Source organism: Lagopus leucura, unplaced genomic scaffold, assembly GCF_019238085.1.
Source record: "Lagopus leucura isolate 7727_CA_CO unplaced genomic scaffold, USGS_WTPT01 Super-Scaffold_100008, whole genome shotgun sequence".
In the NCBI taxonomy this organism is placed as follows: domain Eukaryota; kingdom Metazoa; phylum Chordata; class Aves; order Galliformes; family Phasianidae; genus Lagopus; species Lagopus leucura.
This window is the reverse complement of record NW_024962265.1, coordinates 3512146-3539764: the sequence shown is the minus strand read 5'-3', so window position 1 is coordinate 3539764 and position 27619 is coordinate 3512146. Positions and strand designations below refer to the sequence as shown.

The following is a 27619-nucleotide window of genomic DNA, read 5'->3' as shown; positions in this document are numbered from 1 at the left end:
CGCTCCGCCGCATCCGGGAACGAGAAAGTAAGGGGTGAAGGGAGGTGGGAGAGAGAGCCATGGGGAAGTCGGATTTCCTCAGCCCGAAGGCTATCGCTAACCGCATCAAATCCAAAGGGTTGCAGAAGCTGCGCTGGTACTGCCAGATGTGCCAGAAGCAGTGCCGCGATGAGGTGAGGCTGGCGGGGCGCGGAGCGGCGCGGTGTTTGGCGCGCGGTCCCCGGCTTTGGGGTCCTCCGTAATCACAGAATGGCCAGGGCTGGAAGAGACCTCAAGGATCGTGAATCTCCAACCCCCCGCCACAGTCAGGGCCAACAACCTCCACAATTTAATACTAGACCAGGCTGCCCAGGGCCCCATCCAATCTGGCCTTGAGCCCTTCTAGGGAAAGGGCATCCACAGCCTCTCTGGGCAGCCTGTTCCAGCACCTCACTCTCTCTGTAAAGAGCTTCCTTCCCCCTGACATCCAACCTAAATCTTCCCTCCCTCGATCTCAAACCATTTCCCCTTGTCCTGCAGTTATCTACCCTTTCCAAGAGTTGGTTCCCTTCCTGTCTGTAGGCTCCCTTTAGGTACGAAAGGCTGCAATGAGGTCACCCAGCAGCCTTCTTTTCTCCAGGCTGAACAAGCTCAGCTCCCTCAGCCTGTCTTCGTAGGGGAGGTAATGTGTGCCAAGCATACTGTGTGGGGTGGGTATGAGCCAAGTGCAGCACCCGGCTCTTGGTCTTCTTAACGCTCATCCTATTGGTCTCAGCTCATCCATCCAGCCTGTCCAGATCCCTCTGTAAGGCCTCTCACTTCAAGGATGTATCCAGACCTCACATTCTGGGGGTCTGAGACCAGCGATTTGCTTTCAGGCAGCATTGGAGAGGACTCTCATGCTTCCTTGGGGTATTCCTGGTCCCTCATGTATGATGGGAAGAGCTGAGTGGGACCTGAGGGCTTCCAAAACCACCTGGTGCGTGGCGGGGGGGCTGAAACTAGATGATTTTTGAGGTCCTTTTCAACCCAGACCGTTCTATGATTCTATATATTTTGCTGGAATCCCACTCCTGTGGGAGAAGTGTTTTGGAGAAAGTATGATGGTCCTGAGCTTTCTCCAGGGATGTTCAACCCACGATGATGACTGATCAGCCTTGAAAGGGCAGCAGGGTTAGGAATTATTCCATCAGGAGTTTGGGGCAGTTGTGATTTCTCCTGGGAACAAGGTGGGTTCTGGGGCATGCCCCAGGGCTTGCATGTCTGGAGCACAGCAAGGTCTCTTTTCCATCCTTCTGATTCTGTTTCTTCCCAGCTTCTCCTGTTAAGAGATGGTTTTCTGTGATGCTTCCCCTTGTTTTCACTTCTCTGTTCACTTGAACCCAGATGCCCATGGAATTATGAGGGTCCTATTCCTTCTTATTTTCACCAGAGCTGTGCTTCTGGAGAGTACCTCCACTTGGGATAACTGTGCTTCTGGTTTTTCATTCTACAAGAATAAAGCTTTTAACGTGCTTTTAGAAGAGAAATGTTGCTTCCAAGGAATCTTATTTGTGTTCTTCATCTGCTGCCCTTTTCCTTTCTCCCAAAGAGATTAAATCTTTTCTCAGAAATTACAGCAACAAAGCATCATACCTTTACAGCCACATCTTTTCGTAGTGGTGTGGGGATCCCATGGAAAGAAGTTTGCTGTAAATTTAATTATGTTATGATGAGAGAGTATTATATTAGGTTAAAAAAAAAAGAAAAAAAAAAGGATATGGCCAAACCTCCAACATCTGAGTACATTTTGCGAAGCTGTCATGACTTTGTCCCTGTATCAGAGGTGGCCAAACTTTTGTAATCCATAGCTTGGCCACTCCTAGGATGCCATCCTCTCATTACGTATGATGTCAGTATTGGCCAGATAGGGAATCAGCAAGAATTTCCACTTCTTTTGCATGTGTACCTGAATAGATGGTCCTGCATGGAGCAGGTGGTGCCACATCTACCCCGTTCCACAAGGGAGCAAGAGACTTCTGTTATGTCCTAGTCAGGAGGAATAGCCAACCTGTGCTGCTAGACTGTGGTTGGGTTAGAGTGTTTTGTGTGAAGCCTCTAAGAGATTTCACTTAGAAAACATCATTTTAAGTTACTTCTAAAGCTGTATGTTGCAAATTGAGACAAAAGCAGATAAAATATTTATCTTTATTTTCTAGAATGGCTTCAAATGTCATTGCATGTCTGAATCTCACCAAAGGCAATTACTTCTGGCTTCTGAAAATCCTCAGCAATTCTTGAACTACTTTTCTGAGTAAGTTTGCTATATATTCTTATCCATGTGTCAGATCTGCATGGCTGTACCTCTAAAGCCCTGTTACGTCCCATTGAAGATACTTTATTCTGATGAATTTTAGTGTCAGCTGTTTTATATAGTGGCTATGTGAAAAGTTTGCTTTTGAAAGCATGTAGGTTTAAGGGAGCCGTGATGTTTAAAATTTGACAGTTTTACCTCATTTAACTTTTTTTTTAACCCCAAATGTGGCAATTTTTACCTCAAATTCTTCTTTTTATCCCAAATTTGATAATTTTATTCCATGTCTGAGTCCTGTTTTAATTTGCTCTTCACTATGAAGTATGTCACTGCTGTGTCTCAGCTGAGTGACTGTCAGAGCTGCAGAATTACAGACAGCTAAAGAACCATCACATGGAGATAAGAAGTCAGCAGAATGAGTAGAGTCCCACTGTTCCCCTGATCCCTTTGTCCACCTGACCTACCTGACAGCAGGGCTGACTGGAACTGTCTTCAGTGTGAGTCTGAAGGGAGGCTTTATCTTTAAGCCATTGAATTAGCAGGGAGATGAGTGATCCATCTACCCAGTCTACCACTGCTTCCCTTTGTTCTGCCTCGTGTTTTGTGTCAGTGTTTGTCAACCTTGGGAGATACCTGGTAATGAAATACCAGCAATTAGTGGGAAGCGTTTAGAGTTCATTCTTCCCATTTTATCCCTTTGAAAGGGTATTATCCTTTGGAAGATTAAACTTGTATGTGCATGTACCATACTGTGTTTCTTTGTGTGTACAGACTGCACTTCACGCTGTATTACTGAAGATGGGAAACAGGTGTCTGAGTTTCACCGTGCTCTGTTCAAAAGAATACTCCTGTTTATGCTGCAGATATTTCATTATTATTGACAGTAGAACATTTCTTTGTAATTGTATAAGTTTTGTTAAGATACTTTTCTTTATATCCCCTAAGGGAATTCCGAAATGATTTCCTAGAGCTGCTCAGGAGACGATTTGGTAAATATTTTACTGTTTTTCTTTTTTTTTTTTTGCTTTTAATGCCTTTTGGTTCTGTGCAAGAAGTTTTGGTAGGTTTCTCCTGGGTCCCTTACTTACATTTAATGATAACTCTGTTTTAGGAACAAAGAGAGTCCACAATAATATCGTGTACAATGAATATATCAGTCACCGAGAACACATCCACATGAATGCAACGCAGTGGGAGACACTGACTGATTTTACAAAATGGTTGGGTAGAGAAGGTAAATACTGTTGTTCTGGGTTATGGCATTTTAAAACTATTAGGTAATTGCGTTGCTGATGAGTAATCAGTAAGCATTTATGTTAATTCTCCTATTTCCTTTTTTCCCTTACCCTTCCCTCCTGCATTTATGTTAACACGTGTCCAAATAGATTTCTAAGGAAATCCCATTTCTAAGCAATGGGATTTCCTTATGAAAAGTGGCAGACATCTGGGATAAATGCATCACTTACAAACCTTTCCTTGTTTTACCTGTAGTTACTGCATCTGTTGTTGAATTCTAAGTCAAATTCCAACAGTTATCATTTAAAAAGTATAAACTATGGTAGGACATTTCTTACAACTGCAGAATCCCTTAGTATTTGTGGTGACAAGAAGTAGTATTTTATTTTCATTTCTGTCCTAATGAAAGGGTTCAAATCTGAGATCTGCAGTTTTGTGTTCCATGGGAGGAGCAGAGGTTATGTCATACCACAGTGCTGTGTAAGGTTTAAATTGGTTGCAATTGCCTGTGTGCTACAGGATACATTAATGAGTCATAGAGTGTTTGAAAACTCACTCTAATGAGTGCCAGTAACAATAATGTAGCACAGTAAAGTTTTCTATAGTTTGATGCTATTACTATGCAGTGTTTATATATGTTAGAGTGCTGTTTTCTTCCTTGTTGAAACAATGGGAAGGAAATGTTTTCGTCAATAAGGAAAGTGATACCAAACGTTCCATCCACTCTTGATACATATTTTGGCCCATTTCCAAATACAACCAGCTAGCTGAAGGGTATAAATGGTTACTAAAGGTAATTTAAAGTCTATTTTAGAAGCCTGTAAGAGATACATTGTAAAGGTACATCTGCTAAAGTTTTTAGGTTCTTGCAGTGAATGTGTCCTGGGAAAATGATCTGTCTTGATGTTTTCTTTGTTACTTTCTTGTTTTTGTTAGTATTAATTTTATTGTGTCTTGTGTTGGGTCTTTAGGTCTTTGTAAGGTTGATGAGACTCCAAAAGGCTGGTATATCCAGTACATTGACAGGGACCCAGAGACCATTCGCAGGCAACAAGAACAAGAAAGAAAGAAGAAACAAGACCTTGATGATGAAGAAAAAACAGCGAAATTCATTGAACAGCAAGTTAGAAGAGGTTTGGAGGGGAAAGAACTGGTGAGGAAAGTTATATATCAACCTGCAGCTCAAAAGTCCTCTCAATTAAGTTAATGCTCCTATGGTCTTTCCACTACTGTTTCCATTGCAGCCAGCTAGAAGGTGATGAGTAATCTTCATGCAGTGGGTTGCGAGCTGATTGCTAGTTCGAACTGGGGAACAGTGGGTATATGTGGCTGCATGGTTGGTTGTTTCTAAACTGGGAAGTATTCTTCTCACAGGTAATTCTCATGCCCGCTTTGCCTACCTTGTTTCAGTTGAAATTGCTGCTTGTTACTTTTCCTCAAATAACCAACCCGATGCTTTTTACAGCAGATAAACATCAGGGTCCTCTTTGGAATCAGTTTCAGAAAAGAAAAGCAGAGGTTTCAGCTCCTGTTAGATTTTGTGCTGTATTGAAACTTATTGGAACTGTTCCACATGACTGACTGTATCTAGTCCTAGCCATTTCAGAGTTTGATTTAATCTGTCTTCTCCCCTGCCTAAATCACCACATCACTTCACTTTTGTTCTGAATTTTCTGTTAAGCATTTATGAAAGATGATAACTTACTCTGGAGGAAGACTTGGAGTTGCTTTGTACCTGGCTTACTTTTCTACTAAATGAGTGTTAGTTTTCCTAGCAATTTTAAAATACTGAATTCAAGATAGGAGGCTAAACAGTAACCAGTGGTGTCCTCGTTTATCATATTTCTCAAACTTTTAGGGCTGCAAATAACAAGTATGGTAGGGAGGCTAAGATTACCAGGAAAGCTGAAATAATTAAATCCCCACATGAAAAGCTTTTATTCTGGTAGTCCTGACAAGGAATTTGAGAACTTCTTTGGCATTATCCTTTGACTTCCATGCACGTTGTTGCCTGGGATTGGGACCTCCCATTTGATTCTGGGTATTGATAGATATATTTAAATGCTGTTGTAAACTATTATCTTTTTCTTAATTTAAAACTAATTGAAATTTAAATGGTCTGAGCCTTTGGTACTAAAAATTTGGAAAGATTCCATGATTTTTCCTTTTTTAGATTATCAGTTTGTCCAAAAACCAGTCTAATCATGCTTGTTCAAAATGAGAAAACTTGCAGTAAGGCCACTTTCCTTTGATGCTGAAATTAAACAAGTACAGACAGCATCTCTGTAGAGAGTGTTAATTAGATAATTTTGCACAGGAGCCTATAATGAGAAACTGTTTTCAATTTATAATCTTATAAATCAAGCCAGACTGAATATTACATTTATTAGATAATCTTACTGTCGTCAATAAAATCCAGGCAATCAGCGATCACTGAAAAATGTTATCCTGGCTCAGCTATCTGTTTTGCTCTTGAGATCTATTAAGTTTTCTTTTGGCAGGAGGAGCCAGTCTATACTGAACTGAACAGAGAAAATGAAGAAGAAAAAGGTAACCAGCTTTTGATACATGCTGTTTTCTTGAGCTGAAGCTGATTTCATGATTAAAATGAAATATGTGCTGAAGTTTGCTCAGTGTTTCATAGAGTGCTTTGAGGCGAGTTTCAGAAAGCACTGAAAATAGGAAAAGGCAGAGAATTTCTTGCCATTTTTGAAATAGTTTATTTTGAAAGCTGAACCGTAACGTAAAATAGTAAGTATTTTTAAATGTACAATCTTCTCCATTATCAGATTGTTAAATTGTAGCATCTTTTTTTTTTTTTAAAGTTGCATTTAATTTAAATAAAGGAGCAAGTACTTCAGTAGCAGCATCTTCAAAAACCAGGTGAGAAAATTGTTTGAAGGTAACTCTTGCTTTTCATGTCAGTGGTATTTGTATGTGAAGGAAGATGTATCTTATCCTGCAATATTTGTAGTCTACTGTCTCATCCTCATGTTATTCAGAAGGAGATCCTAGGTGATGTTGTGGTTCCTCTTGTATTTTAAATGGATGAATGTTTATATCTTAAATATGTGCTGTGAGCAGCCTTCTTGAATCCTCTATGGTTCATACATGACAGATGCCCAGAAATGAATAGGGAGTGATAGTTTCCTCTGGGAAGAGATAGGTAAGAGAAAGGGAGGATAGGAGATCTAACTGAAGCATTTAAAGTGTATGCCATCAAGTCCCAGCTGCCTTCTGTGAATGGATATTCATGACTTTATAATTTCAGTTCCTAAGAGGTTTGTCTAATTGGAGGTAATATTTTCTCTGATCATCCTTAAAGGAGCTGAATCTACCTGATGTCAATCTTTGCAAAGCTCATGAATTTAATTGTCATATAACCACAAGCAACACAGGAAAAGGGGATCAATAATGCAAACAACACTTACAGAAGTCAGTGAAACTGATGAGTAGTACATCTTTTCTTGTAAGGCAATATTGTAATTAAATGCACTGCAAGTAAAGTGAAAGCTTGCTTCTCATCACAAGCTTAGCTTTTAGATAAGATATCTGATGGGATGTATGCCAGGCAGAAAACGAGACAATAAAGTAGTTCTTTGCAATAAGAGAGACAGATTTCAGGCTTTGAGGAATACTTGTAAATTATTCCTGAGCTTTGAGTTGCGCTTAAGATGAGCCTGAACTTAGCACAGGCACTCACTTGACTAGTTTCAGTGAGGAATACTTAGATCTATTTTTTAAGGTGCTTGCAAAAATTTGTCTGAATGTGGGATCAGGTATCAAGAGGTCCAACTTTTTTGTAGCCTATGATAGATACTTGTGTGTAAAATTTGTAATGGTAGTGTAGAAGCAAACTTTGGATATCTGCCTCACACTAAAGTGACCAGCCTGTGGTTTTTCCTTCACTGGTGGTTCTGGAGTCACTTCAGTGTCGTATATGGAAACTGCTCCCCAATGTCAGTGTAAAAGTGTGTTCTGCCTCTCTGAGACACATTGGCTATGGCTGTTATTATATGGCTTGTTTGAGTTCAACCTGATACCACATGGTGCAGCGTGTTGCAGGGTTTCCTTGTTTCCCAACCTCTCTGCTCACTGCAGGTGTTGCAGAATCTTGGCCAGGATTCCCTCTTGCATTTCTTGATCAGGGTGCAGAAATTTGGACAAAGAGACCATAGGATGTGATTGCTAGGGTTGAGTTTGACTCTTTCATGGTTGGTCCACATTATTAGTTGTCATTGTAGTCGGACCCTTCTCTGCTGTTACTGATCTTAGACAGTGATGAGTTCCCTGTGGACAGAATCTAATCAAAGTAAACTTTTCTAAAGTATGTGAGCTTGCATAATGTGCTGTTTAGTTTTGTTTTCTGTAAACCACAGATTTCAAGGTAAACCAGTCCTTTCTTGTGCCCAGTTCTTTCTTGTGTCCTCTGTACTGATGACATACCTGAGCTGTGCTGGTTGTCTCTGTCCCAGGGTCCCTAATGCATATGTTAAGTAAGATTCATTTTAGTACTGACACCTGGGAATCCCTTGGTAACCTCACAGGTATCTATGTTTTCCTTCTTTAGTGTCATCTTCTTTAATGCCAGGCTTTAATTATGTCATTTATGAGATTTTATTTATGTATTTGCTGCTGGATGTGTGATTTCTTCTGGAACTCTGTACAGACATTATCCTGCCTTCCTCTGAAATACAATTATTTTCCTCTCACGTTTGTTTCTATTGCCCTATTTGTAACTCACTCCCATTATACATCTCCCTTCACTAGCATATCCAAAATCCTCACCACAGAACACAGTCAGAACATGAGAATCATTCTAAGGCCTTCATAAAATTATCTCACAGCAGCCTTCTTCAACTTTCTGGATGAGAAAACACCTACAATTTTTACTGCATCTGCATGGCTTTTATAAAAATTGGCAAACTCAGACTGCCTTCAGACAGTTCTCGCTTTACCCAGGTGTTCCCCAATCCCTAAGATGTAAGTTTTGTACTAATTGCTCTTTCCTTTTGTAACTCATGGGCTATTTGCCTGTTTTGTATGTGATGGTGAAGGTAATGTTTATTTTCTGGGGGTGGGAGGATTTCCAGGTCTCAGGTATGTTGGAGACTTGCTCAGTTCTCAGTTTCTCTAAAGCTACAGGATTGCTCATTTTGATTCAAATATTTAAAACAAACTTGAAAATCTTACGTGCAGACTTTTTTTTGTCTCTAGCACTTAACTCAAGTCTCCAATCAGCTCTTAGCTTTTGCACTGGTGAATTGACCATTAGATTGTTTTTGTTCTGCTGGACTGATGGCAGCAAGCATCAGTGGGCATGGAATTTACACCTCAAGGAGATCAGTTCTAGCTGCAAAGCACACTCCTAAAAAAGGGTAGCATGTGAGGTCTGGAAGGTGATTTGCACAACTGAAATCAAATAGATCAGCAGGCCTTTTGGTACAACCAGTTCTTCAAATGCATCTTGGTAGAGAAGATAATTTGAGGTCTGCTGTGAAAACGCCGTCTTGCTCTTCCAGTAGCATCCTTGGACCAAGTGCACTGAAGATGGCAGAAGGAGCAGTTAAAAGAAAAGAATCAGCTCATAGCTCTGGTCAGTCCAAAGAGAAAAAGAAGAAATCTGCACTGGATGAGATTATGGAGGTAACGATTGTGCAAGGATTTCTGTCTTTATAATCCCATGCCTGTGGCAGTCAGTCTGCTTTTCCAGGGCTTCCCTTTGAAACAATCTCAGACCTCCAGTTCTTGTGCAATTCAGACTTTCATGTCTTTCTGGACAAAATTATATCACTTCCCATTTAAAATTGGTTTCTGCTGCTCATCTGTGTCTATTAACCTTGACTAGTCCAAATATTGGAAGTAAAGGAATACAGATTTTGAACGAAAAGAAAATACCTAGAATCACTTGACAAAAATAAACGTAAATCTCCCATCATTTTATCATGGATTCCTAGATCTTACCAGATTGATTTCTGTGCAGAAAACACACCCTGACCTACCCTTCTTGGCTTTTTCCCTCAACCTGATGTGGGTCTGGAGAATTTGTTCAGATTTTTGAAGGCATGGGAAGGCTGCAGTGAAGGGAGAAAATAAATGATACTTATTTGTTGTTCTGTAGATTGAAGAAGAGAAGAAAAGAACATCTCGAACAGACTACTGGTTGCAGCCAGTAAGTATCTCAGAAGTTGTGATATACAACCAATTCTGCAGTCTGCAGTTGCTAGTGATTGAGTTATGTAAAGATCCTGAAGCAGATCCCAAGCTTATTTCACTCATTTTCCAAGCTGCCAAATGTGAAAAATTACTTCATCTGGTGGTTGGGGTTAGAGTGACTTCAGCATGTAATCACTGTGTAGTCGCTTGTGTATTTTAGAATGTTAATCTTTTTTTTCTTCCTTTCAAATTGTCTAGGAAATCATTGTAAAAATTGTCACAAAGAAGCTTGGAGAGAAGTATCACAAGAAGAAGGCAGTTGTTAAGGTAAAGTGTGCAGATGGAAGCAGATGACTTCCAGAGTCAGAATTGTGCTCAGCCTTAAGTCTACACTGAAAGGAGCTGTGATGTAAATTTACTGGGACTTTCTGTGTGTGTCTGTTTTTGTCCTGTGCAGCTTATCCTATTAACATATCCACAATGAGTAATAATCATTTTTTCAGTGTGACGTGACCAAGAGCTGTGCAGTTGTATTTTGATTTGAGACTAGTCAGTGTTGCACAAATCTTTGTGCTGCTTACTGCCTTTGAGCAAGATCCTGTTTGTGTACAAAATCTTCAGTCTGTAAGCCTTGTTCTGTAGTTCAGATGTGGTTTCTTTTAGCCACTGCCGGTGAAATGATGTTGTACCAGGTAGTCCAAGGCTCAACAGTCTCTGGCAAGAGTGCAGAAGACAACATCTAGGTGTGTTTTGAATGACTGACAGCAGTGCATAGAACCCAAAATCACAGCTTTTTTGGCAAGTATCTGAGCAGGTTATGAGTTCTAGTGGCTGTCTTTCACTGAGCTGTAAATCTGGGAGGTTGGACATGCTAGGTGCAAAGATGATCAGTGACATTTTTCCTCGTTGAGAGGCCTTATTCCAGTTCTCCCTGTGTGATTTCAAGCTAGTTTATCCTCCCATGAGGGAAAGAAGCCTCTAATTTGCTCTCTGAATTTGAGAGGATAGCTAAGATAACTGATCTGAAGGTTGACAAAACCTCCAGACAACACTAGTAGCATTAGTGGTCTTAGTTTACAAGGAAGATCAGTCATTGATTTTTAAGAAGAGCCCCCTTAATCTAGCCTTAACTTCAGAGTAGGGTCAGCCAGCACTTTGTGGAGACTGGATGCCTTTAGGGCAGCTCAGAAGTCCTCATTGCTTTTGAAAGCATTCAAGTGTATTCCTGACTTGTTAATTTTGAACATGTAAATTTAGAGAATTATTTTTTATATTATAGTCACTGATTGGCCTCTACCTTTTACAATAGGAGGTGATTGACAAATATACAGCAGTTGTGAAAATGATTGATTCTGGAGACAAACTGAAGCTTGATCAGACACATCTGGAAACTGTAATACCAGCACCAGGTATGGCTGTTTGTGTTCATTATTTTTCAGCTTAGCTGTCACAGCATAACTTAAATTTAAGTTCTTTTAAACTGTAAAACATCCACTTGAAACTACCTTAACAGTAGCTGTGTTGTTCTTGGGACAGCATTTCATAACCTAGTCTGGTCACTCACCATCTATATTCTGGTTACTTTCTGGGGAAATATTGCATTGTTTCTTCTTTGAGTCTGCACAATCTCTTCTTGTAAGAATATTATCTTCTAAGAAAATAGAAGTGCTTCATGATTTGACTACATGAAAGCATCTCTCTTCAGCTGCCAGGAAGCCTCTCAGGGAGCACTCCGTAGCTCTTAGTCATGTTTATCCGGTGTCTTCCTTCCAAATCATGCCTCAAATAGCTGTAGGTACTTGGCAAAACATAACTCTTGTTTGATTCCCTTGTATTTCTTTGATTGTAGCATACTAAGGTTTCTGAGTAGCATCTGATCAGCATTTCAGGGAACATTCAGGGTAGCAGTAAGCAGAGCACTGTCAGCACAGAGAGAAAGGAGATGTAGGATCTTGAGATTTTTCATCAGATGTGCTCCATTCTGCATCTTCAACTGGTGAATAGCCAGTTGATGGAGGCACAACAGTACAGGTGAGCTTTGCCCACACTTACACTAGAATTGATGCCCTACAGAACTGCCCAGGTGAGACAGAAGAAAGAAAGAAAGTGCACTGAGCAATTAGTGTATGGAATAGGACATGAGGGAAGTAACTTTGACTTCTTTGACACTGTCCCACACGCCATCCTGGGAGCCAAATTGGAGGAAAATGGATTTAATGGGTGGGCCACTCACTGGATAAGGAATTGGCTGAACGGCTGCTCAGAGAGGTGCGGTCAGTGGCTGAATGTCCATGTGGAGACTGATGATGAGTGGCACTCCTCAGGGATCAGTGCAGGGTCTGGTGCTTTTTAACATCTTTGTGGACAGTGGGATCGAGTGCAACCTCAGCGAGTTTGGACAGGCTGAGAGAGCTGGGGCTCTTCAACCTGGAGAAGGCTCCAAGGGGAACTCATAGCAGCCTTCCAGTAGCTGAGGGGGGCCGACGGGAGCTGGGGAGGGACCTTTTGTAAGGGCAGGTAGAGTGAGGGGATATTGCTTTAAACTGGAAGAGTGCAGATTTAGAGTAAATATTAGGAAGAAATTCTTTACTGTGAGGGTTTTGAGGCACTGGAACAGGATGCCCAGCAAGGTTGTGGATGCCCCCTCCCTGGAAGCACTCAAGGTCAGGCTGCGTGGGGCTTTGAGCTTCCTGATCTAGAGGGAAGTATCCCTGCCTGTAGCAGGGGGGTTGGAACTGGATGATCTTAAAGGTCTCTTCCAACCCAAACCATTCTACGATTCTATGATTTTTCCCTGATGTAGTTTGAGTGGCTTCTGCTGTAGTGCCAGCATAGCCTAGAGTGTAGAGAGTAAACTTCATTGTACTTTGTAAGTGGGCAGGGTGTGAGGCAGAGCTGGGAATCGCTGGGGGCTTGAAGAGAAACTTCTCCCTCAGCTGTCATTGAAGTTGAACACAACTCCATCAAGGGAAATTTTTCCTATTTCTCATTTCAGGCAAGAAAGTTATGGTATTAAATGGTGGTTACAGGGGAAACGAAGGCATCTTGGAATCTATCAATGAGAAGAAATTTTCAGCAACAATCATCATTGACTCTGTAAGTATAAAAAAGAACTGAAAGATCTATTTTGCATACAGCACTTTTCATCTGTATGCTGTAGAGCTTTCACAAAGAAAGATGCTACCATTAATCCTGTTTTACAGGTGGGATTTATAGTACAAAATGCTGTTCTCAGCCACTTATTTCCAACCAGCAGGAGAACAGTTGCTTGTTCTCTGCTGCAGACTAGTGCTGTGCTGTTTGCCTCTTGAAATACGCCAAGATGCTGAATCTGGCGAGTTTTTAACTTGAAAGGGACTAGCAAAATATTCTGTGTGTTTATTTTGAATATAGCTGTAGTTGCACTATTTTGTGGGAAGGTAAAAAATGTGAAAAATGCATGAGGTAATTTTTCTCCTCCCTTTACTAGACTGAACATAGGGCTCTATATTCTTATCCATTGTCGTGTTTGTAACTAACAATTACATTACTGGTTTGGGTGTTTTTTGTTAGTTTCTGTATTTGTTTGTTTTGTTTGTCTCACCTTTCTCTGGGCTAAAATTGGTCCATATGAACACCTTCGTGTCTGTGGCTTTTTTTGCTCTGCAAAATTGTCTTTAAATTCACTGGTACAAGTAGGGATAGTGCTGTCTTAAAGACAAATTTCTCAAACACAGCTTGCTGGGGAGAGGCTCTCTTAGGATTCCATTCAAAGAAGAGCTACAGAAACTCAGAGAATTTATTTGAAGAGAGATTGTGAAGGTATCCTAAACACAGAAGGAGGTTTGATTGGAGCCAAGGCTCATGATACGTTGGTCTTGAAAGCAAGGCTCTTTTTTCTCTCGTTTTGATGCACTTAGATATAGAGGTTACCTCCTTCGACATGAACTCCAAATCTATAAATGAAAAACAGTAGAAACCACCCAGAACACAAAATTCTGTAGTTTTTTGAAAGCATTCTGCTACGTATCCCCTGTGCAATAGGCAGCATGCACTTGTATGTGGCTTTTGGACAGAACTCTTAAACAGAAAATTAGCTGTTGTGCTTTTACTGTGCACTGTAATACTGCTAATGCCTGAGATATCTAGTACTGTTCACTTCACTCCTGCTCCTTAGAAAATGCTAAATGTGGCAAGATTTGGTACAGCCCCTTCAGCTATGTTACTTTAAGTTCTCTGTTGGGAAATGCAACAAACAAGTTTGTATTTTGATTTTACTTTTTACAATCTGTTCTTTTCCAGGGGCCTTTGAAAGGACGCCGAGTTGAAGGGATCCAGTATGAAGACATTTCCAAACTTGCCTGAGGTGCTCATTATGGATCAGAGGAGATTTGGGTTCCTCAGACCATCTTTCTGGCTTCTTGTGGGCAGACACAGGAGACTCGGCTATGTCAGGGTTTTAACTTTGTGTGTATATGTATCTATAATGTATATAGAGAATAACCAAGAGCAAATTGAATTTATTTAAAGATCACTGTAGATTTGTTACATAAAATGTTTGTGGAAATCTTAATGGTGGAAATACTCCATCTGATCCTTTCTCAAAGTTTTTTTAATAATTTTTCAGTCTCATTTTGCAAAATACAGCAGCTGCAAGTTGGAGTATTTTCTTTACTGAAGTATGTGTGAAGTTTTGTAGGGCAGAGAACTGTCCACAACAGCTGCTTGAGGCAGGCAATGTGTGTTGAGGCCAATGGATTTTAAACAGCAGACTTCTCAATTTGCAGCCAAAACTGAGTTCTGGCTGGAGGAACAAGGGAAAGGATTAAGAGAATAGCAGAAGGTAACAGGGATTCTTCTCCTGGATTTTGTAAGAAGGGTCTGCCTTAGTAAGTGTTGTCACCAAGTTATTTTTAGTTAACTTATCAGCTGTAGTAGAATCCACATAATTAGACTTCCATCGCCTCGTTCTCAGGGCTCCTGATAATGCTCATACACAATTTGTCTGCTTATGGGCTCCAAGATGGATGTTACTGTGGGGCTTCTAGCATTCCTGCCTAAGTCTGTGCAGATATGAACTGGCAATTGCTGTTCTGGTTTTCCAGAGCATTTTCCCTTGTCCATAGTTCCATTGTTTTCCCCTGCACTGCTGTGGATGCTAAATGAGTAACATTACTTTTTAATTTTTTAAAAAATGTCACATTTTATACAGTATTTTATTTTTAAGGAATGTTCAGGAATAAACATAAACTTATCTTAGGCCAGAGCTTTCCTAACCAGTCTTTTAAACAGCGCTCTGTTCTTTTATGTCCACTGAACAGCACAGTAAAATGGCCAACTGGTGTAACTGCCTTATTTTTGTAAAAGAAAGGTGCAAGTTTTCCCAAGCAAAAACAGACCATCACCTGTGGTTCAGACTGCCTTTGGTTATTATTGTGTGTGTCTGGAATTTGATGGCAAGAAAACTGATAATCCTGTGCCTTTCAAAGCTGATCTTAGCTGTGTGGAGCTGCTGTGTTGAATGCTGTGGAGCTGAGACCTAGGAAGTAGGGGAAGGTGAGAAGAGGTAACCAGTGCTCATTTGGGAAAGGTAGAGTTTTATTTCCCTGCAAACTCAGCAGTGTTGTGTGGTTGAGCAAAATTCCTTTCAAAAGACTGCATTTTTTTTCATAAAGAAAAGCCACTCAGCCCCTTCCTTGGTGAGCTGAATTGAACAGGATGCTGTTGTGGATGTGTACCCCAGTTACAGTGCAGTCTAAAAGTTAGGTCGCCAGTGTCAAATTCACTGTTGCTTGTCCCTTGCTTTACCTCAGAGAACCATGATTCGTGGTTTCCAGGGGACCCCTGCAGGAAAACTGAAAGACTGCAGAGGTTGAACGAAAGAGCTGCAGTCTGGACTAACCTCACACGGAGGATTTCAATGGCTTTCCGGGGATCCCAGGCACAAATACAAGTCAAGCAGTAACACAGTATCTAAAAAATGGACAATTCTGCAGAAAGGAACTTAAGGCCGAAGACATGCCTACACTTCTGAGAATCGCTTGAAGAGATGCTCAACATGCATAAATCCACACTCCTGACAACAGAACTGAAAGAAGGATGCATACCAGTCTTTGGTTCAGAGACAAAGGACACCAAAGTACAGGAAGGCAAGCAGATAACTGGAGTGCCTGTCCTACATTAGGGCTGCTGAGAAGAATCTGGTCAGCATTTTATTATTTTTTTTCCTAAGGTTGCCTGTGAAAGCAGAGTTTTAAATGCAATTCTAGGTACATACACGTGTATGTTCGTTTCACTACTGATCTCATTTGTTGCTTTTGAAAAGTATGACACCTTTTGGGAACTGATCCCCCTGGAAGTGAAGCTTTTAGTACTGCTGGTGATTTCTATGTAGTCTGAATTCCAGTTCTTTATCCTACTTCCCCAGTTCTGTATCTAGGTGAGAATTTCACTGTGATGCTGAAATGTTTACCAAAACAGAAACAAGATATTCTGGGCTCACCTAATTTAATTTCCTGCAGTGTAGTAGCATGAGCTATTTCAAGGAAATTCTGACCACTGGTTAGCACATCTGTAAAGGCTAGGGACTCTTCATGATCCCAGTTTCCTTTTGTGTTAGATTTGTCAGGTATGTAATGCACATCATCCTGGCTGGGCTTATTTTAACCACGCTGCTTTTTGCCAAATCCAGCAATGCATGAACTTGCATTTTTCCCTGCTCTCTGAAAGGACAAAAGTTGAAAAGCATGAGTTTTTTTAAATCTGGTTGTGTATGATACCAAGATTACAGGTGCCACCACAATGCTATTACAAGTCTGCTGTGAGATGTGTATTGCAAAACAGCTGAAATTTCTAATGGAGCTTGACTTCAGTGGTTGTGAGACGCAGCGAATACAAGATACCTCCTACAGTCCAGCATGTCAGTTTATTATAGATTTAATTTTTGAATGGAAGAGGGAGTTACATTTGAAACACTGATCACTTACAAAGGAAATGTTGGTGATGTTTGGTCAATCTGGCTTGGAAGGCTGCCAGCTACCAGTCTGGGTGTGAAGGAGCAGAGAAGAATTTTCTATAATAAACTGGTTTAGCTTGAGCGTTCAGGGTTCCTTCAGAAAGCTGTACAGGTGGGGGACAAGGTAATCTTTGTAGTGGCCATCTATGAAACCTTTCCCACTGTTGTGCACAAACCAGCACTGCACGTCAGTCCCAAACACACGGTTTGTCCTGTAGTCCTTCTGCAATCCCCTGTGAGGAAGAGGCCGTCCAATATGAGAGTCACGACAAGCAGACAACAAGACTTTGTTAATCCTGCTGGCTTGCAGTACTTCTCTGCCAAAGTGTGAGTGGGTGCAGAGTGGAAACAACTGCAGAATGCAATGAATTTCACAGTTCTGTGACTGCATGGGCCCTTTTGTGGGGATCCCAGGTACTACTACACAGCCAAGGTCAGATGTTGGACAGCAACATGACCAGAACTGTTCATGCAATGTTAAATTACAAAAGAATCCAAGTGTTTTGCCAGCAGCTAAAGACAGATTGTTAGGAGATGAAAATAGGGGATCCCCAAGATCCTTAATTAAGCCTGCAGTCAGTGAGATAATTAAAAAGAGAAGAAAGTCATAAAGAGAGCAATCAAGCACATTATTCCTACCTAGTAACAGTGAGTTTGTTTCCTTTCACTTCCATGGTGGCTTGTGGTTTCTCTGGAGTTTGCCCAGGTCTTTGGTTGTAGATATACACTTCTGGTTCAGATGTAAACTGACCTGATCAAAGAGATTTAAAAGCTCTATGCATGTTCTAACCTCCATGGCTGTGATGTAAGCTGATGGTAGGCACTTTTAAAAATCCAAACTGGATGCAGCAGGCAAGCCACTCCTGCATGGATCGCAGCATCTTGTCTCCAGCACTAAAGGACTGACCAAATGGGGAGGGTAAAAAGTTCTGCTTCTGAGCCAGAAAACTTCTACTTAAGCAGATTGGAACTGTGAAGAGTATTTGGGAAAACAATCTGCTGCACAGGGTTCCCACATCATAAAGGGAGCCCTGGGTGGGTCCAGGGCTCGAAGGGCTGTTTTTCTCTATGGACTAAGCCCTTGCTTTTGTTTTGTGTTATTTGCCAAAGCAGCTATTCAAGGGAGAGCTGAATTAAAAACTTCAGTACAAAAAGAAGGTTTGAGGGGTTTGTTTCACTTTTTTTTTTTCTTCAAGTCACAACAGAATAGCCAAGCTGGGAAAACCACATAACAGAGTTATTCAGAATAACCTCCTGGCTGCTTATGCTCTATAGAGTTCTTGGAGCTTCCCGGGCACTACAGCAATCCCAGAGCCATCTGATTCACCCTAGCAGTAATCCTTCTTAGTGTCCCCCTTCACCCAACATGCAGTCCTTACCTATCAGCCCTTGTGCTTCAGGAGAAAACTGGTTTTCAGGGGGGATGTAGATTCCCAGGAAGTCAACGTTAACTGGGTGATTCTTCCACACACGGTGCAGCAAAATCATGAAGGACATTTCCTCACCCACTCTGATAGTAACATTGCTTTCTTTTTTCACCGATATGAGAAGCCTAGCAGAGGCAAAACAGAAGAGAGAGCTCAGTCCAGCCGGTCACACGTAAGTGCTCAATCCCCTTGAGATGCTCTAACGCATCAACTGCGTGGAGCTGGCTGACAGGGCAACAGAAACTCACAGCCTTGGAAGCAGCACCCAGAGGTTTGGAAGGATGGTGTCTAGTAGGACACTTCATGCCCGTGTCCACACCATCAAATCCTGCCCTACAGATCTAAGCTCCTGTTACAAGGAATGGAAATTCAGGAAGTGATCCCATTCCCTAAACAAGAGTCCAGTGCTGTAGGGTCCCCAGTTTTGCTGCTTACTCTCATTCTGCAGATGAAGGTGTGGATGTTTGGAGTCATATCAGGAGCCCCTTGGGCACCTCAAATAACACAGGATGCTTATGTTTAGGCAACTGGCTCTTAATATAGTCAGCAGCAGAGAAAGAAATACAGCTTTTCTTAGTTCTGCTTGGTCAACTGAATCACTTCCTTGGCCCTGTTGTCTAATCTTCGTTAACTTCATAATATTCATAATGAGAACTCAGACTTTCAGCTAAGGAGCACGTGCCCCACTGTAGGCACCTTGCAACCTGTATCTCACCCAGGGTTGGGTAAGCCCAATGTTAAGTTGCACAGGGCAGACAATAAATGCTCAGCAACTTACTGTTTCCGAATGATGTGTCCTGTGTCAGACCAGGACAACATGATGCTGTAAGATCCATCTTTCAGCGTTATGGTTTCTGTGTCGATCTCCACTTTCAGGCCTTTGTTTTTGAAATAAAAACCAAATTTGCCAAAATAGGTGTTGAGTTTCTTATTCTCCTCCTTCTTGGCCCCAATTAGCTGCCCATTGACAACGACTCCTGTGAAGAGCAGAGATGTTGCCTAAATCTAGGGTGATAAATTTTTTCCTAGTATTTAATCTCTAATCTGTATTTTATATGTATCAGTTCATTTCTATTGCCTCTTGTCCTTTTGCTGTGCATCTCCAAGAACTCTCTGGCTATGTTTGTTTTCTGAGTAGGTGATTGTAGACAGCAACAAGATTCACTTTGAGCCTCTTTCTTTTAAGACTGACCAAACACAGCTCTTTCAGTGTCTCTCCACATCCTGTGCTCCAGCCTTATAATCATGTCTTTGGCCACCACTAATTTTGTTTCTGTTTATCAACATCTTTCTTGTACTGGCAAGCTCAAACTAGGCACAGTAGTCTGTATGTGAAGGGAAATAACCACTTCCCTCCACCTGCTGCCTCATTCAGGTCACCATGCATCCTCCTTTCAGACACTTCACCTTCACTCTTTCAACACCTCTCAGACCTGAGGGAAGGAAAATCACACTGTAATGTAAACTGTACTTTTTGTTCCCTTACCAGTACTAGGATCAGAAACCAAGTTTAGAATATGTCCGGGATCTGAGTTGATATTAAAGCAGATGTTCCTCTGGCTCTTGGGCAGGTATATGATGAAATGTGGGTCATTGTCAACTGAAACAGAGAGAAAAGACACAGGTTTGAGAAGCAGGCTACAAGAAAACAGGGGACAGACTCTTCAGCAGAGTCTGTTGTGATAAAACAAAGAGGAATGGTTTCAAACTACAAGAGGGGAGATTTAGACGATATAAGAAAAAGGGTTTTTGCACTAAGGGTGGTGAGGCACTGTAACAGGTTGCTCAGAGAGGTGGTGGATGCCTCGTCCCAGGAGCCATTCAAGATCAGGCTGGATGGGGCTCTGAGCACCTGATTTAGCTGTACGTGTTTCTATTCACTGTTGGACAGTTGGACAGATGGCCTTTGGGGGTTCCTTCCAACTCAGATGATTCTATGATTCTATACCTGTCCTGGAGATGAGGGACACAGGGATTGAGCCACTGCACTCAGAGCATTTTGAAGCAATTTTCAGGACCAGCTGACCATCTCCCTGCCAACATTCAGAGACAACTTTTGTACTCATTGCTGTCTGTAGGGATATCTTGGCCAGCTTCTACTCAAATACAGCTGTTCCTCATGTTTTGGAAGTATTAACTCATCCTGTAGCCAAGGCAAATCCTTGGCCCTTGATCAGATTTCTCTTTACAGAAAAGTGGTGGCACCTGCAGGTGCAGGGGGGGACCTTACTGCTCTCTACAAGTCCCTGAAAGGAGGTTATAATGAGGTGGGGGTTGGCTTCTTCTCCAAGGTAACAGAGAGATGACGAGAGGTGCCTTAATTTGTGCCAGGGAAGGTTCAGATTGTATATTAGGAAAAATTTCTTCCTAGAAAGAGTGGCGAGGCATTGGACCAGGCTGCCCAGGGAGGTGGTGGAGTCACCATCTCTGCAGGTGTTCAAGAGAAGAGTAGATGTGGCACTGAGGGGCATGGTTAATGGGCAAGTTGGGGATGGGTTGACAGTTGCACAGGATGATCTTAGTGGCCTTTTCCAACCTTAACGATTCTGTGATTCTGTGAAATTCCAAAGAGTGAAGAAGCTTTCTGAATATATTAAATCTTCTGAATATGCAGAATATTGGAGATGGCCCTCAATCTTTTTTCCTTATTTTCACTAACTGCTTGATCTTCAGCTTGATGCTGTTCTGATCAGTTCTCAGAATGCAAAGAATTTCCAGTGCAAAATATGTACATACAGTGGACAGGTCACTTTGCCCCATTCCTCTTCTTTTCCAAGCAGTTTCTTGACTATCTCTGTCTTAAATTAACCCTTTATCTGTACAGGAAAGGTGTTGGATAGCTCTTTGTTTGACAGCTGTATAAATAAACACATCCACACACAGCACACTCGCAGAGCAATTGCAGTTATACTGCTTTTATAGGCAATGGCTCTCCTGAATGCTCTGTGTAAGCAGGCACTGAGATGTGGCAAAGGCCCAAGTGTTAACAGGACCCATCAATCATCAGTGCATTCAGAGATTTTTATCTTCCACAGAGCATTCTTGCTGCCATTTACAATAACAGCAACTTCACATTAGCTTTGCTACTGCAAAGAAGCCCCGTGAGCAGCCTCAGCCTTGGGGAGAACACAGCAGCAGATGGGGTGACTATTAGAGCCTATTTGGGTCTGAACTAGTCTCACTCTTGTAATTTAGGGAATATTTTTACAGATTCATCTATTCTAAGTCAAAGTGGCTCAATATTTTATAAGGAAAAGTGCAATCCTGGGGCACCAGATGGATTTTGAGGTGCCTGTCATGTATGAGGCCAATGACTGTGCCATGCACAGACCTCTACAAGGGCTGAATTGAGAGCCTTTCACACATTCAGTTTTACTTCATCCCAGCTGCCCCCTCTAAACAAGTGCTGGCTTAAATCATTCTTGAAGCTGAAATTCCCAGAGCGCCCAACAATTATGATTATTTCCTTTATTTGTTTATGGTGTAATGAGTGCTGATGCATGGTGCTTATTTGCAAAGAAAGACCTTAGAGGTCTTTTCCAACCTTTATGACTTTATGATTCTATGACCTTATGAAATGCTGTAGCTTTTACCTCTGTTTATGCTGACAGCAGACACAGGAGGACTCCTTTGCTCAGGCATGAAGCTGACTGGCACAGCGGTGACATTGGCCCAGGATGGGATACCTTTATTATTATCAGGTGCATTTGGAGTTAATCCTAAAGTGCCTGTAAAATGACAGTCATAATTAGGTTTTCATTAGTGAAGACATTTTAATAGTGTAATTTTTAAAGTAATGTGTTGAATCAGAGCCTGATATCATTATACCACGTAAAGTAGGCACGGCACTATTTACTACAGGCAAATCTACAATAAGGATCCATTTGCTCCATCTCACCATCAGGGTAACATGATTCACTTACCATTTCAGTTAAGCTTCCCATAAGATATTGGTGAAAAATGGAGGCTGACATTTTAACTCTCATTCATGTGAATGGGACCCACTTCAGCTAGACCCTCAAAGCAATGCTGCGAGTGTTCTGCCAAATGAAAAACTGCATGTTTAAAATCTAGAGATCCCAAGAAGAGGGTAGATGTGGCAGGAAGCTTTAGTTCAGTTTTGCAATCAGTCTGTTCTGATAAAAGGACAACTGACCAATCTTTTGAAAATGTGTAATTTCAGTGGAAGACACTAAGCCTTTGCTCACGCAGACAGAGGAGCTCTAATTAAGTTTGTAAAGGGACAGACAGAAGGCTGCTTCAGATTACCCATTCCATGCCTTGCATACACAAACATTTTGGTACAGACTGCATGTTTTACACAATCACAAGCAAAGATTGTCACTCGTCAAATCACTTTGATAGTACTTCTACAGCCTCTGTTCTCTGCTAAGGTTCAGAAGTCATGCTCCACTGCCCGTTTTGACCCTGATTTCAGTGCTGTCAATGTTTGACTACTCTGTCAAACACCAAAGGACACAAGGACCTAATGTTAAAATCACTCGAGTCCTTTGAATTCTAGAACAAAAGAAACATGATCTGAATTAGTCTGCTGGTGTCACCTGTCATGAATTTGCACAGTAATACGTGCCATTCCTGTGCTCACCTGTTTGATAGTCATGAGCTGTAGCACACGAGGTGAGTAACAAACATTTCATTTCTCTTTGGATCTCAGCTGCAGACTTTCGAATTGAAAAGACAAATAAATGAACTAGAAAATGACAACTGGCAGACGTGAAAATTTCATTTCACTGAGGCAGGACATGGTTATAGTAAACCAGGAGTGTGAGAACTGAGTCTGCTGAATGTGCTTGGGCTCTTAGCAAAGTCACCATCACTTGCAGTGTGACATGTCAGATGTTGTCCATTGCCCTAACATAGACTGCTTCTTTCCTTCTTAGACAATTCAAACTCTCCTATTTATTAATAAATTGCAAATCATTAGACTCAGTTGTCCAAAGAGTTGCTCTTGTACTTTCAGTGCTTTCCTTACATTGCGTCGGTAATGTTTTCCTAACAGCAACAGTCGTGCTTTTTCAAATTGCTGACTGGTGAGGACACAAAACAACTGGATGGGGATGACCCACAGTCATTGCTTTGCAATGGGCCCTATCAGCTGATGCCAGAACAAGGCTACTTCACCTCATTTGGCTAGAAATAAGGTTGCTGTAACAAGGAACATGAAGTATTGGGTTTAAAGGAGTAATCCAGGAGTTTAGTTAATGAGGCACTCCATATTATTATGACATCTCAGATACCACATATACTCACACCTGATTGCTAGTAACCTTGGGAAGCTTCCAAGAGAAGAAAGTGGTGATGAGATACAGATTGGTCAATTCTACAGCTTGTGAGGAACTAGACGTATCTGCCCCAGAAAGAAGATGTTCCATATGTGACATAGCATGTTTACTGGGAAGCTTATCTCTCTAATATCAGCACATCCAATGCTCACTGAATCCAATAGCTCCAAAGAGCACTTGCTTAACAGGATGCTGTGAAAGTGACTGAAGATTTAGTCAGCTTTCCCTGAAAGTTGTCCTAAAAGCACAAACTGCCCATCTCAACAATGAACATGTTAGTTTTAAAAAATCAATGATAACAAATCCAAAATGACAGATAGTGTAGTGGCCTGAGACACTGACCTGAGCAGCATCCTCTTCTAGGGTCTTTGGGCTGATCTGCAAGCATTATCTCATCTTTTTCAGAGTTCTCTATCAGCATGGAAGTGAAGGGTGTAACAATATGATGGTCAAGGGACATCTGCAGGATGGATTTGGTGATGTTCCTCTTCAAAGCTGCAGTGGGGGCTGTGTTTCTGGGTGGAAGATAAAGCAGAAGGCATAGTTAGTAGCTCCTCACAGCAACCACAGTGTTTGTGGCTCCACCACAGAGCAGTCATAGAGCCAAGGTGGTAGGATGCAGATGTTGCAATAAGGCAAGGCTGAAGGCGTACACGAACACACTGTAGAAGCAGACTCTTCTAGGCTTCTGTGGATGTTGGTCTGGACACACAGAAGCTCAGTCTCATCTTCTGGTCCCAGCAGAAGACCTCATTCTTCTTCACATGGGATTCATCAGACTTCCTAAAGTCAAAGGGCTTTTTTTCCTGAAACTCTGTAGCTCTTATGCTCAGAAAAGCAAATTCTTTTCATTTCCAGTCAGCTCCACACCCGGGTCTGTCGAAGTCAGAGATTTCCTCTATTTAACTGCTCCCAAACTCTATTACCTGATATCTATGAGTGCTAAGATGGGAGTGTGAGGACAGAAGATATCACCTATCTTCACTCTTATTTATTTACCTTACTCATTTGAAACCCTGTGGTCTCAGGAAAGACCAGATTGCTCTCATGCTTCACTTCCCTGCCATCACAGACTACATTTCTCCTCACCTCTCTGCCAGCATCTGGTTGACAGTCAGATAGGCCCACAGCTTCCTAGTGAATTCAGGATCTGCATATTTGTCTTTCTTCATGAAACCATCCAGCTCTTCAACATCTCGCAAGGTTTCCATGACAAGCTCTGCATTTGCCTATGCAATAAATAAGAAAAAAGGACAACAAGAGTGAGCCAGGTGAATGGGGTGTCTCTGAGGTCCCCTTTTGTCAACTCCTGAGATGCTTGGCAGGAAGGACCTACTCTGGCTCTGCACACAGTCACTTACAGTTCAGAAAGCCCCAGAACTCCATTGGAAGGGGAGCAGTGTTTCAGCTGTGAAGAATATTCAACATGTTTGATTTCTGTAGCAAGTATCAAATCACAGTTTCCAAGCCCTGTAAGTGTTGTTAAGTCCTCCTCAGAAAGAAGGATCCAGATGTATTTCTTCCTCACCTCTTTCTTCTCCAAGTGGAGGAACAGCCATTAAATGAGTAATATGCCACAAGGCATACCATGAAAGAATAATACAAGTACTTATCACCATGTAGAGGTGCCAGCTTGAAGTCCCCAGCAGCGGCAGTTTCAGCCATGAAAGGAGATACATTAGGGGGACTCCCTGCACCTCCATAAGGCTTGAAGGATGACTTCATAATCTTAGAACAAATTCTGATTTGGAATTGAATTTTGTACATTACATTTCTTATAAGAAGCAAGCCCTTCTGAAGGCTTCAGAGAGTGACTGCTCTTGGCTGTAACTTGAAGCTGTTACGAAAACCTTGTGGGACAAACCCCTGTGAGGTTCCCCACACTTCCACCCAGGACCCAAACAGGCATAACACAACCATCAAGGAGACTGGACACATGAGTGAATGAACCAGCCCAAACTGCAAGAGCAGGAATCCTAGAGAGGGCCCCACTCACCGCTGTCGCTGTGACTACGCTTTCCAAGTGCTGGAGGTTTGCAGTGTCAACCTTCCCAGCCACCACTATTTCTGAGCCACCAAAGTAGTTGTGGAAGCTGCTCTGGGTGACATCTGACACCGACTCCTGGGGGTAGTTGAACTGTATCTTCTTCAAGAGTGGGGTGGAGACCTGGTTGTAGAATCTCTGAGATGGCAGGGAACAGAGAAGTGAGTCTGTTGTACCCAAAGCAAGCCTCCCACATGGGCCACCCTGACTGAGAGGAGAGCAGGTGACAAAACTGGGAGCATCAGTGGGTAAGAAGGACTTTCCCTGCCCCAGTAAATTAGGCTTTATAATTAAGCCTTAGAACATCTGTATATGGGTAGAGCAAGGAGGTCTGGCCCAAATCCTGTGGAAGCCAAGGGATGGTCCATGGGTTGTTCTTAAAAATGTGTTCATGCTACAACTAAAAGATTTGAATAAAGGTGTGTTATGTGCCTCATAAGATTGGCCAGGTCTTGGCTGTGCAACATGGTTGCTTCTCACCTAATTTTTGCACTTAAGCTAATGCATGGTTGTCATCTTGCACAACTCTCCAAAACAAAGAACAACTTTAATGACCTCCACCTCTCTGAATTGTGAATCCACAGTCACTCCATTCTAGTTAGTGGAGTTAGCTCTTCAGCTATGAGCAAAACTGGATCCTCAGCTTAAAAGGTAATGGGCTAGAAATGTACCTTCATTTGGGCAGAGGTCTCCTGATTTCCAAAAATCCGTTGGGCCATGCCACGGTTGTCAGTTGCGATTCTCTGCAGGAAATCATAATCTACATCAAACCCAATGCCGAGGCAGAAGAGAGAGAATTCATCCTTTATGCTCTGCTTCACATTCTTCTGGATCGTTGTCAGCTTTAGCTCACCTTCGAGAAACACAGAGTGACATTCATCTGAGCAACGGTGGACGTCTCCATTAGGATGAGCGCATTCGTGCCCTTGAAGTGTCTCTGGTTCTCTCTTAATTATGAGGAACGTTGAGGAAGCTGGCTTAGTTGCTAAATCTCCATTTGGTCAGATAAAGCCTACATAAAGTGACATTTTGGCTTCTTCAGGATGAAGATTAGCAACTTATTGCCACTGAAGATAATTCTTTTGAACTTTTTTTTGGTATATGATACATATTCTTTGTGTTTGCAGAATTCATACTAACTTCTCAGGGAGTCTGCAATTATAATGCATCTAGACTTCTCCCAGAATTTCTCCTTCAAGCTCTCTGCAGGCTAATACAATTCCATACAGGTTTTGTTTGTTGACATCCTCCCACTGGGACTGGCTTTTTAACAAACCTATGGCAGTTTGTCTTATGGGCTGGCATCTTATGCTAATGGATTACTTCTGACCTTTACCAATTTCAATCCAGATCAATTTGCTTTCTACCTTATTTTCCAGATTTTGATGTTACATTTGGGACTGAGTAATATTAAGAGTTGGAATTATCAGAAGAGGAGATTTTCTCTTACACTGTTCTGATTATCTCTCCTATAGGACTTATGCATCTCTGTAGTTGCTCATCTTTTGTGAAAGCTCACATGCACAGCCTCATGGCATCTATAGCATCTGCAGCAGTGCAGCCATTGAAAGAAATAAGATTTTTTTTTTAACTTACTATCGAAGTGTCTAAGAATTGCTTGCATTTATGAGGCTAATTCCACTGTCCTTTCTTCTAATTTAAAGCAGAATCCTTACCTACAGTTGGGTCTCCATCAGAAACCAATACAATCATGGAAACTGAGTTAGGGTCCAACATGCCTAAATTCTGGGCTTCATTCAGGATGAATGTGGCTCGGAGAAGAGCTTCATTGATATTTGTGCCTGCCAATGACACAATGAAGAAAACAGGTTTGAATCTTGTGGAGTGTCTTGTCAAATACAGATCAGTTCTGAGATTCTAGTGGAATTAATCAGCGTGAACAAAGACCTGAGATTAAAGCAGCAAAACCTCCCCTCTGTGATTCTTATGGTACATCTGCTACCACTCTGGTTCCCTAAGGAAACAGAAGCTGAAAATTGTTGCATGCTGATCATTGTGTTAAATAGACCTTTCACTGTTTTCCTCATTTAGTGTTACAGCATTTACTGAAATGGAAAGTGTCAGATTGGTGTCATAGTGCTGTGAATAGAAATAGCTTATAATCTATTTGCTCTTGAGTTTGTCCACCAGCATGATGGTGATTTTAAAATATGGGAACACATATTT

The 27619-nt window shown here is 41.7% G+C and overlaps 2 protein-coding genes across 3 annotated transcripts in view; one reads left to right on the top strand and one right to left on the bottom strand.

Moving 5' to 3' along the window:
- Nucleotides 1-13: 13 nt before the first annotated feature.
- KIN (Kin17 DNA and RNA binding protein) lies at nt 14-18998 on the top strand. Of its 2 annotated transcripts, none has more exons than XM_042872296.1 (13): nt 14-173; nt 2178-2272; nt 3218-3261; nt 3384-3506; nt 4480-4661; nt 6010-6058; nt 6334-6391; nt 9034-9154; nt 9630-9680; nt 9923-9991; nt 10974-11073; nt 12660-12760; nt 13946-18998. In XM_042872296.1, exons 1-13 carry the CDS (start codon nt 60-62, stop codon nt 14006-14008), a joined length of 1170 nt encoding a protein of 389 aa, XP_042728230.1. In that variant the 5' UTR covers nt 14-59; the 3' UTR covers nt 14009-18998. The 2 variants fall into 2 exon arrangements, with proteins under 2 accessions (XP_042728230.1, XP_042728229.1); XM_042872295.1 differs by having other exon boundaries at nt 9031-9154.
- Nucleotides 16550-27619, bottom strand: part of ITIH2 (inter-alpha-trypsin inhibitor heavy chain 2) — a 25339-nt gene continuing 14269 nt past the window's right edge. Inside the window, exons 11-21 of the mRNA XM_042872294.1 lie at nt 27109-27234; nt 26104-26285; nt 25385-25570; nt 24478-24617; nt 23731-23903; nt 21679-21813; nt 19572-19685; nt 18864-19062; nt 18038-18210; nt 17298-17409; nt 16550-16891 (exon numbers count right to left, since the gene is read on the bottom strand). Coding sequence (XP_042728228.1) covers nt 16744-16891; nt 17298-17409; nt 18038-18210; nt 18864-19062; nt 19572-19685; nt 21679-21813; nt 23731-23903; nt 24478-24617; nt 25385-25570; nt 26104-26285; nt 27109-27234 — 1688 coding nt within the window. The 3' untranslated portion in view covers nt 16550-16743. The remainder of the gene's footprint in view (nt 16892-17297; nt 17410-18037; nt 18211-18863; nt 19063-19571; nt 19686-21678; nt 21814-23730; nt 23904-24477; nt 24618-25384; nt 25571-26103; nt 26286-27108; nt 27235-27619) is intronic.

What these genes read in the sequence shown, in the direction of transcription:
- KIN (XM_042872295.1), top strand. Translation starts at nt 60, where the DNA reads ATGGGGAAGTCGGATTTCCTCAGCCCGAAGGCTATCGCTAACCGCATC. An exon ending in AGAAAATGAAGAAGAAAAAG is followed by an intron (nt 6,059 to 6,333) that starts GTAACCAGCTTT and finishes TTTTTTTTAAAG; the next exon opens with TTGCATTTAATTTAAATAAA. An exon ending in GCAGCATCTTCAAAAACCAG is followed by an intron (nt 6,392 to 9,030) that starts GTGAGAAAATTG and finishes TTGCTCTTCCAG; the next exon opens with TAGCATCCTTGGACCAAGTG.